This window comes from Semicossyphus pulcher, unplaced genomic scaffold (genome assembly GCF_022749685.1).
Source record: "Semicossyphus pulcher isolate SPU_LCO1_2020_fin unplaced genomic scaffold, fSemPul1.0.p SCAF_5, whole genome shotgun sequence".
Classification (NCBI taxonomy): Eukaryota; Metazoa; Chordata; class Actinopteri; order Labriformes; family Labridae; genus Semicossyphus; species Semicossyphus pulcher.
Genome location: NW_027211726.1, coordinates 13,544,952 through 13,557,728, shown reverse-complemented (window position 1 = coordinate 13,557,728; position 12,777 = coordinate 13,544,952). Strand labels below are relative to the sequence as shown.

Sequence of the window (12,777 nt, the reverse complement as noted above, 5' to 3'; positions counted from 1 at the left end):
TTTGTGCACATTTGTGTATTAAAAAATGACACATTTTTAACATGTCGGTCAAGTTTTAGCACTATGTGGCTGAAAGGTAACACATACTTCTGTTGTATAAAATATAGGCACAAAAGTGTTGAACTAACAGCCTTTTTAGGAGACGGAAATCTAAAGAAAAAGCCATCACACGTTAGTTCATTAGCCAAAGTGACATTAAGATGTGAACTCACATATCGAAAACTTGTTGCTGGAGTCTTTGCCAGGGAATAATTTAACGCCCCGCGATTTAAAATCTACTGATCGCTTCACTGCAGAGGAAGAACAGAAAACAGAGGAAAAATCTGAAAACATATTGCATAAAGTGGACAAAGAATAAGACCTAGCAGAGGCATTTCTTTTCTTTCTTTTTTTTTTAAATGGCAGATTCTTCTCCCTCACAATGCTGAGAGAGAGAAGAGTACAGTCGTAAAAGGCAAATTAAATTTTAAAATGATGAAACAGATAGTGAGAGAGCCAGAGAGAGACAATAAGAGAAGCAGACAGAGGAAAGAAATAGGAGATATGATTTCAACAATAGCATCATTTAGCGCCATTTGTTCACGAGAGGCTTAATTTTTCCCTTCCTCTGTCACTCAGACAAATACATCACGTTGGGGGATTTTGCTCCAACATATTCTGAACAACAAGCTGGTGAAAGAAATTGCAGCTTTAATCAAAATGACAGTGATGCAGCTCTGTAATCACAGCATTCAGATAATGGCACGTTAGGAAATAAATGGTTGCTTTAATCAGAGGACGTCGGCGACAAGAGGAGACAAAGTGACGGACGGATTCCTTTCAGCGTGAGCGCTGTTTTCTAACATCATTTCATTACAGAGTTAGCAATGTTGTGCATGAATGTTGCTACAGCTCAACATGTATGCTCACAGAGGTACAGTGCTGTATACGGTATAGGAATCTCTGCAGTTATCATAAAATAAAACACCATACAGATTTCTACCGTGTAAAAATAAATTAACATAGTACCAACATAAATAACCAGAAGCACCAACATCTATCTTCCTTTATGACAAAGTACTGTGATCAATGTTACAACAGCTCAGCATGCATGGTCACAGTGATACAATACTGTATTCTGTATTGGAATCTGTGCAGTTATCATAAAATAAAACACCCTACAGATGATTTCTACTCTATAAAAAACACATTACTGACATAAATAACCATAAACAGTGAAAGTGAAAACCCCGGCTTTGTTAACCCTGAAATGAGGGAAACCTCGGGTTTGCCGTTTCAGACAGAGAGGTAACTTTAACTCTGAGTTGGTTACTATGGTAACTGTGTCTGTGAACCTAACCTGGTCGGGAGCAGGTTTTCTTCAGGAAACTCAGAGTTTCGCTCTGTCTCCTCCCTCTAGAATATAAAACCCTCATTCGACTTCCTCATTCATTCAGCCCGTCTCCCGCGTGCTTGAGCGGTTACAAAAAAATAAAAAATAAAAACATTGCGTCTCTGTGGTGCTCTGACCCCTTTGCGGAAGTCTTTTATAATTATGATAAAAAAAATCAAAAGACAAATCTGTGTCAAAGTCATCATTTGTAGATTTTCCACCACCACTGCCGAGAGCACTCAAATAAGACACCGTAAGTTATTGGATTGTAAGTTTTTTTTTTTTTTAAACTAACACAATTACAGAGATACAGTACTATATACATTATAGGAATCTGTGCAGTTATCATAAAATAAAACACCCTACATTTCTACTCCATAAAAAATAAATGAACACACTACTGACATAAATAACCATAAACACAAACATGTATTGTCCCGTATGACAGCTTACTGTGATCAGTGTAATGAATGTCTGACAGGCGTCGTTTTCATAATGGCGTCGGCTGATCCACTGAATGGTGGCAAATGTGAGATGAGTTAATGTGCGACAATTATCCCCTTGCGACATACACGCTCATACATCAGTAACATTATAATAGACATGGTTAAATTACATCATGTGTATTTTATGCACCCATAATGTTGACTTACACATGCACATATGTTACTGGTACTCTACTTATCCTGCTTACATTAAACCAAGGTGATTAATGTGCTAAAGATTAATCTTACATACAGTGGAGGAACATTAGCTCCCTTCGTTCATTACTGTGTTACTTACCAGCATGATAATTGAATGTGGGACAAACTGCATGTGTAAGTACGGTGTGTGTATGTGGCGCAGGGGTGAAAGATACCGACCCCCGTCAGATACGACTCAATTTGAGTGAAAAATGCGTCTTAAGTACTGAATTAATCTTGCAAAATAGATGTTAATACAAAGCCGAAGATGAACACTTCTGCTTAGCACGGCCATTTCTTGTCCAAATGTATTCTGTAAGCGCTGCATTAGTGGTGACAGTACTGTATATCATTATGTGGAACTAACTGTTAACACATCAACGCATTGTCACTGTATGTTAAAGCACTATATATTTAACATACAGTTGATACACATCAATATTGTCTGTTAAACATGCATCACATATGTTGTCGACACACCCGTTTGCTACATTAGACAGATAACGTATATTGTACTTGCATTACATTTATCGATTGAATATCCAAACAAACATTTGCTCTGACAAACAATCTCAAGTGATACATATACAATAATTGCCTTGCATTACTCGCACTAGTTTGACCCCAAGTGCATCATTTGTGTTTATTTTTGTGTTGGTTAAACATGACCCACAAAATGTGTCCTTCCAGACATGTTGGGAACATACTATAACTTCACATGGAGGCCCACACAGTTTGAGGAATTTCACCACCTTTGCACAGTGCCCAGTTTAATGACACGTTAGTTATGTTTACCTTCCCTGGGGGCGACTACACGTCTCGCAATTGACTATGTTTATAATCTTGTCGTGGAAAATTCGCTTGTGGTTTAAACTCACCAACGTCAGCTTATCATGAGCAGTGTATTTCACAGTAAAAGCTTTTGAATGATCTTCTGGTCCTTTTTTTTTGCAGCCCATTCACTCCCTTTCACGTTTGGCTTGGAAGAATTGAAACTTGAAGACTTGTTTATGTATTTTGAAGCTTTATAATGTTCGTTCACCTGGGGACGAGAATCGCAGGGTAACTCGCAATACGATATGCGATAGGTGGCCCATGATGACGATAATATTGCGATACATATGTTGATACATCACGATATCTGGTAACTGAATAATACAATATGGCTCTAAAAAGGTAAAGCGCAGGACTGACGAATTTACTCACTGTAATTTGGTGTCAGTTTCACATAATTTGACACAAACTGAGATGAAACAATGTACGTGTTTTCAGTATGTAAATTAAATTTACAGAACTGTACAACCAATTAGGACTTTAGATTTGACAGTGGCTGGCGCATCTCTTAACTTCTTTTTTTTCTTGTCCGACATGCTTCATCTTCTATCTTGCGGCCAACTACTTCTTCGGCCAATTAATTTCCGTTCTCGGTACACTCATTCATGTCATAAGCGCCACCCCGAGGAGTCATGAAGTAGTGACGCGTCAATGTTTTGTCCTACCCCTATTGTTCACAACTGTAATGACTAAACATTAGGCATATTGCGTTTATGGGAAGGTTAGGTCTGCAATAAATATGAATTCACCTTCCACCCATTTTCATAAATCCTCCATTGAGTGTGCTTAAAGCAATTTCAATAACAACATTATATGGCGTCCTCCGAGCAAAGAAAACACATAAACAAAATGCAAAAACACTTCAACTAACTTTACAGCATCCACCTACACAAGGAATGAAATTGATTTTCCTGCCACGGTGTCACAGCTATTTAAAATGAGGAGGAACACACTTGATATCTGATACTGTAAGCTGCAATGCGTTAGACTGCTGATGACTGTTTTTCACTGCATTTCATGTATAATGTTTAGGAGCGGGGATTCATACGTCCCCTGCTTACCACATTCAGGTCATTTCACAAACAGCTTGGATCAACCACAGACAGCTGTGTTTAAAAATATATCTCACAAAAATATGTGATATTTTGAATTACACTGCATTGCAGACCTGACAGCACATATATATAGGCTTTGGTCCGTCAGACATTCTGTGGTTTTGAATATTAAATATTTGCGCTGATAACAAAGCAGAACAGAATTACATAATTGTAACACATAATCATATCGGTGCCTTCAGATTAAACTCGTTTGGGAAAATCTCCCAATTGCTAGAAATTGAGAAAATTCATCGACACACACTCGTTATTTTTGACAACAGGGGGAAGCTGTGATCTGGATCAAAGTCTCACAACCAGGTTTGAAATGTATCTCCCCCCTAGTTAGGCTGCCAAATTAGGGGATCAGGGCCAAAAGGGGTAAAAGTCAAATTTGTTTATGCCAGAGCAAATTCATTCACAGTATAAAGCCCCTGTTAATATGCATCATAAAACCTGTCCTGTGTGAATATGCATCAAAGTTAAATATGCCCATGTTAGTATTCAGGCCTACAAGCAGCAGCTCTAGTGCAAACAACAGATGGAAGGGCAGCTGCATTTAAGTAAACCGTATTTATGAACTACACCATTGCATATTTAACAAAACTATATTTAACTAGCAACAGAATTTCTAAGAATTTCTAGAGTTCAGCAGTAGGACAGGAGAATATTTAAAACACAGTTAAATTAGTTACAAACCATCTTCTCCCTGAATCATCTCAATGAGTCTGCTTGTTTTGGAAGCCAGAACTAAAATCTATGATAAAAAGCTACCTGTACTCCGATACCCACGGCAGGTTCAAGCACCATGAATCATTATTTTAGTCATACTTGCTTGTTAACCACAATAGCATCTGGATTTCACATTTCTTAAGACCGGTAGTGTGAATCAGTGGAGCTTTGTCGTAGGAGGTGATGCGATTGAACTCACCAGATCTTTTGGCTAGATGATGTTTTAATGTACCCACACTGGAAAAATATCCACTGCTATCTATAAATCCACGTGATCCAGACGGAGGATTCATTATCAATGAAGACTTTTAGACATCTGCTCCTTACATAAACGTGTATTTCTGAAATTGGACGGATAAATAGTTTTACAGCAAGCACATGAGAGCAAAAGTGGTGAAACACTCCCCCAATTTAGCATCTGTAAGCACGATATAACCTGTAGGAGGTGAAGTGGAATTGCCCTCATTTAATTGTGACTTTTGGTTTGAATCGTGGGGGTCGCTGTGTAGTAAGTTCACTGTCAGGGTCAGGTGAAGCGCAAAGTTTTGTTATCAGCCTAAGTGTTGTGTTTTTGTTGATTTGTTGGTTTGGTTTGTTGGTTTGGCTGCCGATCATCATTAAACATTGATTGCAAACCACGGCGAAGCGCATTAGCCAGGTCACTCCTCGATTAGACACCTCAGTAGTGCAGTACTAGACTGTTCTCTAACATAACCATTGAGTAAATGCTCTACAACACATTTTAATGTCATTTTTACCTTATTTTAGTGTTTTGCTGGTGTATAAACAGGTAACAAATGACAATATGAGTATATACTGTACATCAATAAACACCTAAACCATTGTTATTTCTTTGTACAACTAAATTATCTTGTGTTATAAACTGTTTATTACATGTTTACATACTGTTTACACTGAATATGCTTAATAGGTGGTTTAAGACAACTGTTCCCATTGGTTTATCTTGACAGATTCTGGCTAATGTAAGGTTTAAAGTAGTTTGGATTGGATCCTTAAGCTGTATATTTTAAAGAAATGGTAAAGATAATAGATCAGTGGTAGAGTCAGTCGTCTCTCAACAAGGTTGGAGGTTCGATCCCCAGCTCCCTCAGTCTACATGTCGAAGTGTCCTTGGGCAAGACACTGAACCCAAACTTGCTCCCGGTGTTATAGCCATCAGTGTGTGAATGTCATTAGTACTGATTGACAGTTCGGCACTTTACGTAGCAGCTGCTGCCATCAGAGTGTCAATGTGTGTGTGAGAGGGTGAATGTGACATGATGTGTAAAAATGCTTTAAGTGGTCGCAAGATGCAGTCCATTTAAATATAATGGTCCATTCTGGTAGAGATGTTGCTTCAGTGTGAAATATTTTAATTGTATTATAATTTGGTTATTTATAAGCGGACACAGCCAGGCTTGTTGTTTCCCCCTATGTGCAGTCTTTATGCTAAGCTAAGCTTAGCGCTAATGAACTCATATGAGAATATTTCCTAGAATCTCAAATTATTAATTTAGGAAACATGAAATGTGCTGTAAATTTCCCTATTACAAAATAGACAAAATGAGGGATGCACGATATTATCGGCACGTTATCGGTATCTACAGATTATGGCTTGAAAATGAGATATCGGCATCGGCAGATATGTCATTTTTCTGCCGATATTTTCCGCCGATAAAACAACGCTTTAATTATGCTGAAATGCTTGATGATTCCCTAAAATGAGAAAAGATGTTACATACAAATAAATATGGTGGTAAGTAGTTTTCTTATATTGGCCAGTGAATGTGTACGTTATAAAAAACACTGTTTTATGTTATTTCTGCATCTGCCAGTGGGCCACTACAATAAGAGCAGGCATGATTTTGATTCCACTACAGGGAGACTTGATGCTCTCTGCAATTAGGTGGAGAAAAACATGTGCCTAATATATCGGTATCGAAATCGGCAATCGGCAAAAAGGGTTGGAAAGTGTCGATATAACAGATATCGGCAACAAAATATAATGGTGCATGTAGTTTAAATAAAATATACAGATGATAATATATTATGTTATTATTACTAGGCAGACTGAATTAATAGAAATATAAATGAAAGCCTATGTTGAATTACATACTGTTTTAATATATACAATTAGTGTGTGCAATCAGTGGATGAGAACAGTTGTCAGAGCCGTAGACATCCTCCACATGTGATGAGCTGCTTTGTAACCACAGACCTGCAATCATACATCACCAGATTGTGTCGATGCAAACTGGCTGCATTAATTTCGACGCAGTTCATCCCCTGCAACACTTACTGTAATAATCCCACTGCTGACAGGCCTATTGATATAGCAAGAGCATAAAAAAGGAGTCAACAATGGAAGCCAGAACTGGTGAAATGCAACTCCAAAATAATATAAAAGATGATAAAGGGGTAGTTCATAGATTTATGAGCTCATCTGAACCCCCTGAGGCTTACAGTGTCTCTGTTCTCAGTTTGACTGATGGTTCTTAAACCAAGGCTGAAAAGAAAAAAGACTTGGGGATTTATTTACAAAAAACTAATAATACTCCAGCATGTGCTAAATGATCTCTTCTCACTTGGCCGTAATTATCCAGAGCATTTCACGACGTGTGCACTTGATCACATGCAGGTTTGAGGCATTATGAAAGTCATATCAAAGGTACCATGCAGTCGACAATATCCAATATGTCAACCTCCCTGAGGGATAAACTGTCTCACTGCTCCGGTTGAATTATGTTTCCGTACCAGTGGTTGACTGGTGTTTCTTTTGTACTGACTGACTTATTTTGTTGCCATAGTATTGGCTGAGTGATAATGCCGTCAGTTGTTCATTAAGAGCCAATCACAGCCCTGCAGACACAGAAACTCATGAATACGTAATGAAGAGAGATGATGGAGGGGTGTGATTGGTAGGTTGTGCCGCAGGGAAGGAAACAGATTGTTCATACCTGACACACACGAGTAGACAAGGGGCTAACAGGCACACACACACACACACACACACACACACACACACACTCACACACACTGAGTCAAATAAACCCAGCTGTTCATATATACAAAGAAACATACGTATTCTTAGATTCATCAATTTTAAATAGACAACATACAGAAACTTTACACAGAAAAGTAGACCACAGTAGCTTTAGACACACATACAGATATGTGGGTACACAACTCCTTATGAGACACACACTGGCACACAGTAACACACAGTTACCCAACCGATAAACACACACATTCACAGCCAGGTGTTGAGGGTGTAGGGTTGGGTATTAGAGCAGAGGACCATACAGGGCAGAGTGTGGACAGAATATCTTATCAACGTGACCCTCGGTGGGTGCTAAACCTCCTCCATGCTAAAGATTTTATTTCTAGTTGTATTCAGACAGAACCAGGAGAGAAAGAACGGACTCTCCACATGTTATCATGACGCAAAACAAGACGACAGACTACATATAATCACAGAGACATATTACAAGTGTGGGATAATTTCAAGGCGAGAGAGAGAGTAGTAATAGCTAAAGAGCACTTAGTCTTTATCTTATCTTTCACTGATGAAATGAAAGGTTTCCACTATGTGAACAGCATTTAAGTGTGTGTCAGCCTGCAATGCATAGTAATTATGGCTGCACACGGTGCCTGAGCAGGGAGAAAGAATCACGGATGCATCGGCACCGTAAACGCCCAATCCAATGAGGGGAAGGACATCATCCATACTCGTTGACATAGCTCGTGTTAGCCACACGGGGGCAGACAGGCTAACAGTAAGTGGCTGAGTGTAGTTGCTGAGGCTTTGCAGATCTTCTTTACATCCATAGAATTGATTTATAGGTGATTTTTCATTCGCATTCAAGAGGAAGGCTGCTCAAAAGTGTTGCATTGTTTGCATTTTTTGTGAACGGGTCGCAGGTTAGGGTCAGGGTCAAGATGCATGCCGTCAGAAGATAGGCGTGACATATTTTATCAGGCAGAGAAAAATGCCTGCTAAACATTTTAAATTTTGGATGCTGAAAGAGTCTATTGATTTGGGAGGTGATACCTGGAATTCAAACAGGATGACCACTGAAGGTCAGTCCAACCAGTTTGTCAGGGGGAGCGTGCCATCCAGTTTAAATGCAACTTCCTGCAGGCTCAAAGAAAGATCCTGCGTCTTTCCATAACAATGCAGACTGCTCACTGAAACACAATGCAAGAATATAATTATATTTGATCAGCCATCCTCATCTCGCCGAGCCTTTCACAGACTTCTTTGTTACTTGTGGTTTGGACTGTGCCACCAACAGCTGTCTCTGGCACCGGACCATTTGTTTAGCAGCGTCTTTCTGTCAGAACCGACTGACCATTCATGAGCGACAGAAGTAAAATGTGTCAGCAAAAATATGAGTGTGAATCACATTGGCTAAAACTACAGACGGTGTTTATGTGGAATATGCTACAGAAGAAAAGTTTCAGAATGCTTTTACTCTGTTTTTACTAACTTTGTCGTAGACATGAATTCAATCTGGCTGCAGCCGCTGCTCTTTTTTAACTACTGTTTGAGCCAAGAGGGGATGAATAAATGATGCTTGATGGATTTTGGAGGCATTATCACTTAGACTGGAAATATACTGTCTAACCTTCAGTGGTGATAGGCGTTCATAACAAAATATGGTATTTGGTGAAATTGTTCTAAAAAGCCTCTGTGGATGGCTGCCATTTATTTGGCTGATTGGAATCTGCCACTGCTAAACCTTGAAAACGCACCTGCTAGCACAGTGTGATACCTCTGGATTTATTCTCCATTTTAACGTGTGAAGAGACAAAATATGCTGTGAAACGCCGGGATGCATCTCCCCAGAGCGCCGGCTTGGCTTTCAGCATGTGCTAAATCAGGGGATGCGCTGTCATGTCAAGACAATCATCAACGGTGAAGTATGAAAAGGTGGTGCGTGTTTCGCGATCAGCATACAGATGGAAATAGATAGTTTATGGTGAAACACATTACAGAGGTTGATTTAAAGTGCAGTACATATTTAAGAGGTCCTTTTTGACATGTAACAGATTATAATTATGCACTACAAAAACAACCTTAGATTTACGAGACAGGATATCACAGCAACTATGGACGAGCCTGTATATTTCTCTCTGGATCATAACCTCTCAGTCATATTTAATCCTCCGCCCTGTTTGCTTCAAATCCCACAAGTTTTCTTTCTTAAGTCTATTTAACAGATTAAGACAGGAATTCGAGAAAGGTCAAAGTTCATTTCGTGCTTTTAATCATTGTGTTTCCATGTAAATTGTGACATCCTGAAGTGTAGGCAGGATCTCTCCACCCTTAATTCGTCTGCTCCCTCCACCTCCACTTTCTGTAACGTTAATGGTAATTAATAAAAGCCAGACATTATTTCTCAGGGTTCATACTTAAATTTGAACAGTAAATGGAACCACTGGCAACCATTCAATTGACTAGATGGCTGGCCCGCTAACTGGCCAGCAGCCAGACAGAATAGATGACTGACTGGCTGACTGACTGGACACTCTGGGCTTTGGCCTAACACTTCTCACCGAGCTACTTACAGTAAGTGCTACAGTAGTCAAATTCAGATTGACTAGTTGATTGACTGGATGTAAAGATTTGTGAAAGACAATTATACTTGAGGATTGTAGTTGGTTTCTCGTGTGTAGTGATGTGCACAACAATTTGTTTCAGTAGGCTCCAGCTGAAAAACTGCATTGCTGTCTGGCAAACTGACTGGCCGTGGTTTTATAGGGGTTGGATTTGAATATATTGAAAGAAAAGTGATGAAACTGTTACATCAGAGTACGGAAGCCCTTAGCGAACATGCATACATACATTTTATGTACCCCGTTTTCCCGTGATAACAAGTTATTTGTGGTCGTTTAATCGAGATCTCGACTTATTTATATCGCTATCTCGGGATAACAAAGCTGGTTTTCTCGTGATGACGGGATAATTTTCCGGCCATCTATAGAACAAAACAACAGGCTGGTCACTGTGATATTACAGACCAGGACATGCCATGCTGACATCGCCCACACTGATGAAGGAAGTGAAGCCTGTTTCTATGTTAGTTTTGTGCTTTTAAAACTCTGGGGATACAGGTTATGGTCATCTGGCGTTATGGTGGTGCCGCGTCGTTATCTCGTGATAACGATTTAAATAAGTTGAGATCTCGAGAAAACCAGAAATAACTCCTTATCATGGGAAAACTGCGTAAATAAAATGTATGGATGCATGTCCGCTAAGGGCTTCCGTATCAGAGAGTTCTAACAAGACAGAAGGAATAAAAATCAATCTATGGATGCATTTCCCTCGGTGAGTCCAGTGATGGCGAAGACAACATGGAATTAAATACCATGTATTTTAGCATAATTAATAATCAGATTAGATGTATTATTGACAACTACCACAGTGAGAATTTATGCTTAGCTGTAGCTAGCTAAGAAGCTAATTTTGGAAGCTAACAATAGCACCACAAGACGGTTGAAATTGTTTTCCTTTGCCCGACTTTTTAATGTTTTGGAATGACTTGTAAGAAGAAAATTTTGCGAAGCGGTTCTAGATATGCTCTTGGTGGCAACATACATACTACCTTTATAAAAGGCTGAGGCTAACGCTACAAATCCCAGAAAAAAGAAAAAGCATTGTCCTTGTATTTCCAGTGAAGTTGTATCATCTTTAGTATTGTAAGGAACTCTGTAAAGCCAGACTCATCTCATTCTTACATTGTTCTGTTTAGCCGCTTAGCGATTAGCTTACATACTTGTTTTGGTCGTGCTGTGTTGCCAAACATTATGATTTTACTTTAGCAGTAAAAAAAAATTACAAAAAGGCTTTTGAGATGAGGTTGACATGTGACCGCTTAAATCTCAGGTTATGCTGGCTAGTGTTGCTAACAGTAGCTTAAGGGTAATTATACCCAAATCCAAGAAATAGTAGAACAGAGCTGCTTACGTTAGCTTAAAACTTTGATAGTATCCACAATCATCTTCCAAACAATGTGGACATGGCGGCAGTCCACAGCGGCAGTCCACAGCAGATGTGCTAGCTGTGAACTTATATTTTCAAGTAACCTCTAAAATTTTGTTAGCACTACTACTCTAACTCGGAAGTCAAGCTAGGCTACTACAGACGCTCACATGCTAACATTTGAGGCTTTGTTGCAAGAGCATGTTTTGCTCTTGCGTTTTGGGTTTTGGCAAAGTGATTATCTATTTCCAGATGGAGGAGCAGTTAAATGGATTACTGTAGCTTACCGGTGGTTGGATAGAGTGAATGCTTGTCTCATCGGCTGGCAAAGTGTCCACTGGCTTTTTCCCTGTTTCTTGTTATAAATAATTACATAGAGAGAATGTTTTAGGTGGCGTGATGCTGAAAATGATAGAATTTGACCTATTTAAAGGGCAAATTCAATGTAAAATCATATTCTCATATATTATTCCTGTAGCCTAAGAGTTTATTTGGCAACCTGAATCACAGTTTTTTCGCTAAAGGGGAGAGCTGCTCTTTTTTTATTTAACAGGCAAGATGACTTGTTCCCCTTTCCAGCTGCAGCCTGGGGGTGTATTCGCTCGGGGTCAGACAATAGTGTAGCCACATCTGGAAGCTAGCTTGTTCTACACAGTCACTTTACATGGCAGTGTAACAGCTGGGTTTTAGTACTTTGCTTAACATAACTTTAAGTTCATCACTCTTCTTTGACCGCCACATGGTTTTTCCAGCCTGCCAACCTGTCAACAGATTCAAAGTTGTGATCTACAGTATGTTACGGTAACAAGCTTCTGCTACTTAAGCTACCAGTCCATTTTTTACATGCTTAAAAACATCTACTTGTGCCATAAAGGATCCAGTCTCATTTGTTGTTTCAATGTAAATGGCTTTAGGTCTCAAACTGTAATTACAGTAATGAAGCTTTAAGCAAATGTTTAAGCAGGAAGACAATTATCCTTCTAATTTGATCGTCACATTAGGGATCCACCTCAGTCATTAGCTGATTCAGTGACTTTACTAGGGCTTGTTTGGTGGCTTTCCTGTCAAAAAATGATC

At 39.2% G+C, this 12,777-nt stretch overlaps 1 protein-coding gene across 1 annotated transcript in view; it reads right to left on the bottom strand.

Moving 5' to 3' along the window:
• Window positions 1-12,777, bottom strand: part of csmd3b (CUB and Sushi multiple domains 3b) — a 379,947-nt gene that overhangs the window by 143,088 nt on the left and 224,082 nt on the right. Inside the window, exon 7 of the mRNA XM_069681472.1 lies at window positions 213-290. Within this exon, the coding sequence (XP_069537573.1) occupies window positions 213-290 (78 nt within the window). The remainder of the gene's footprint in view (window positions 1-212; window positions 291-12,777) is intronic.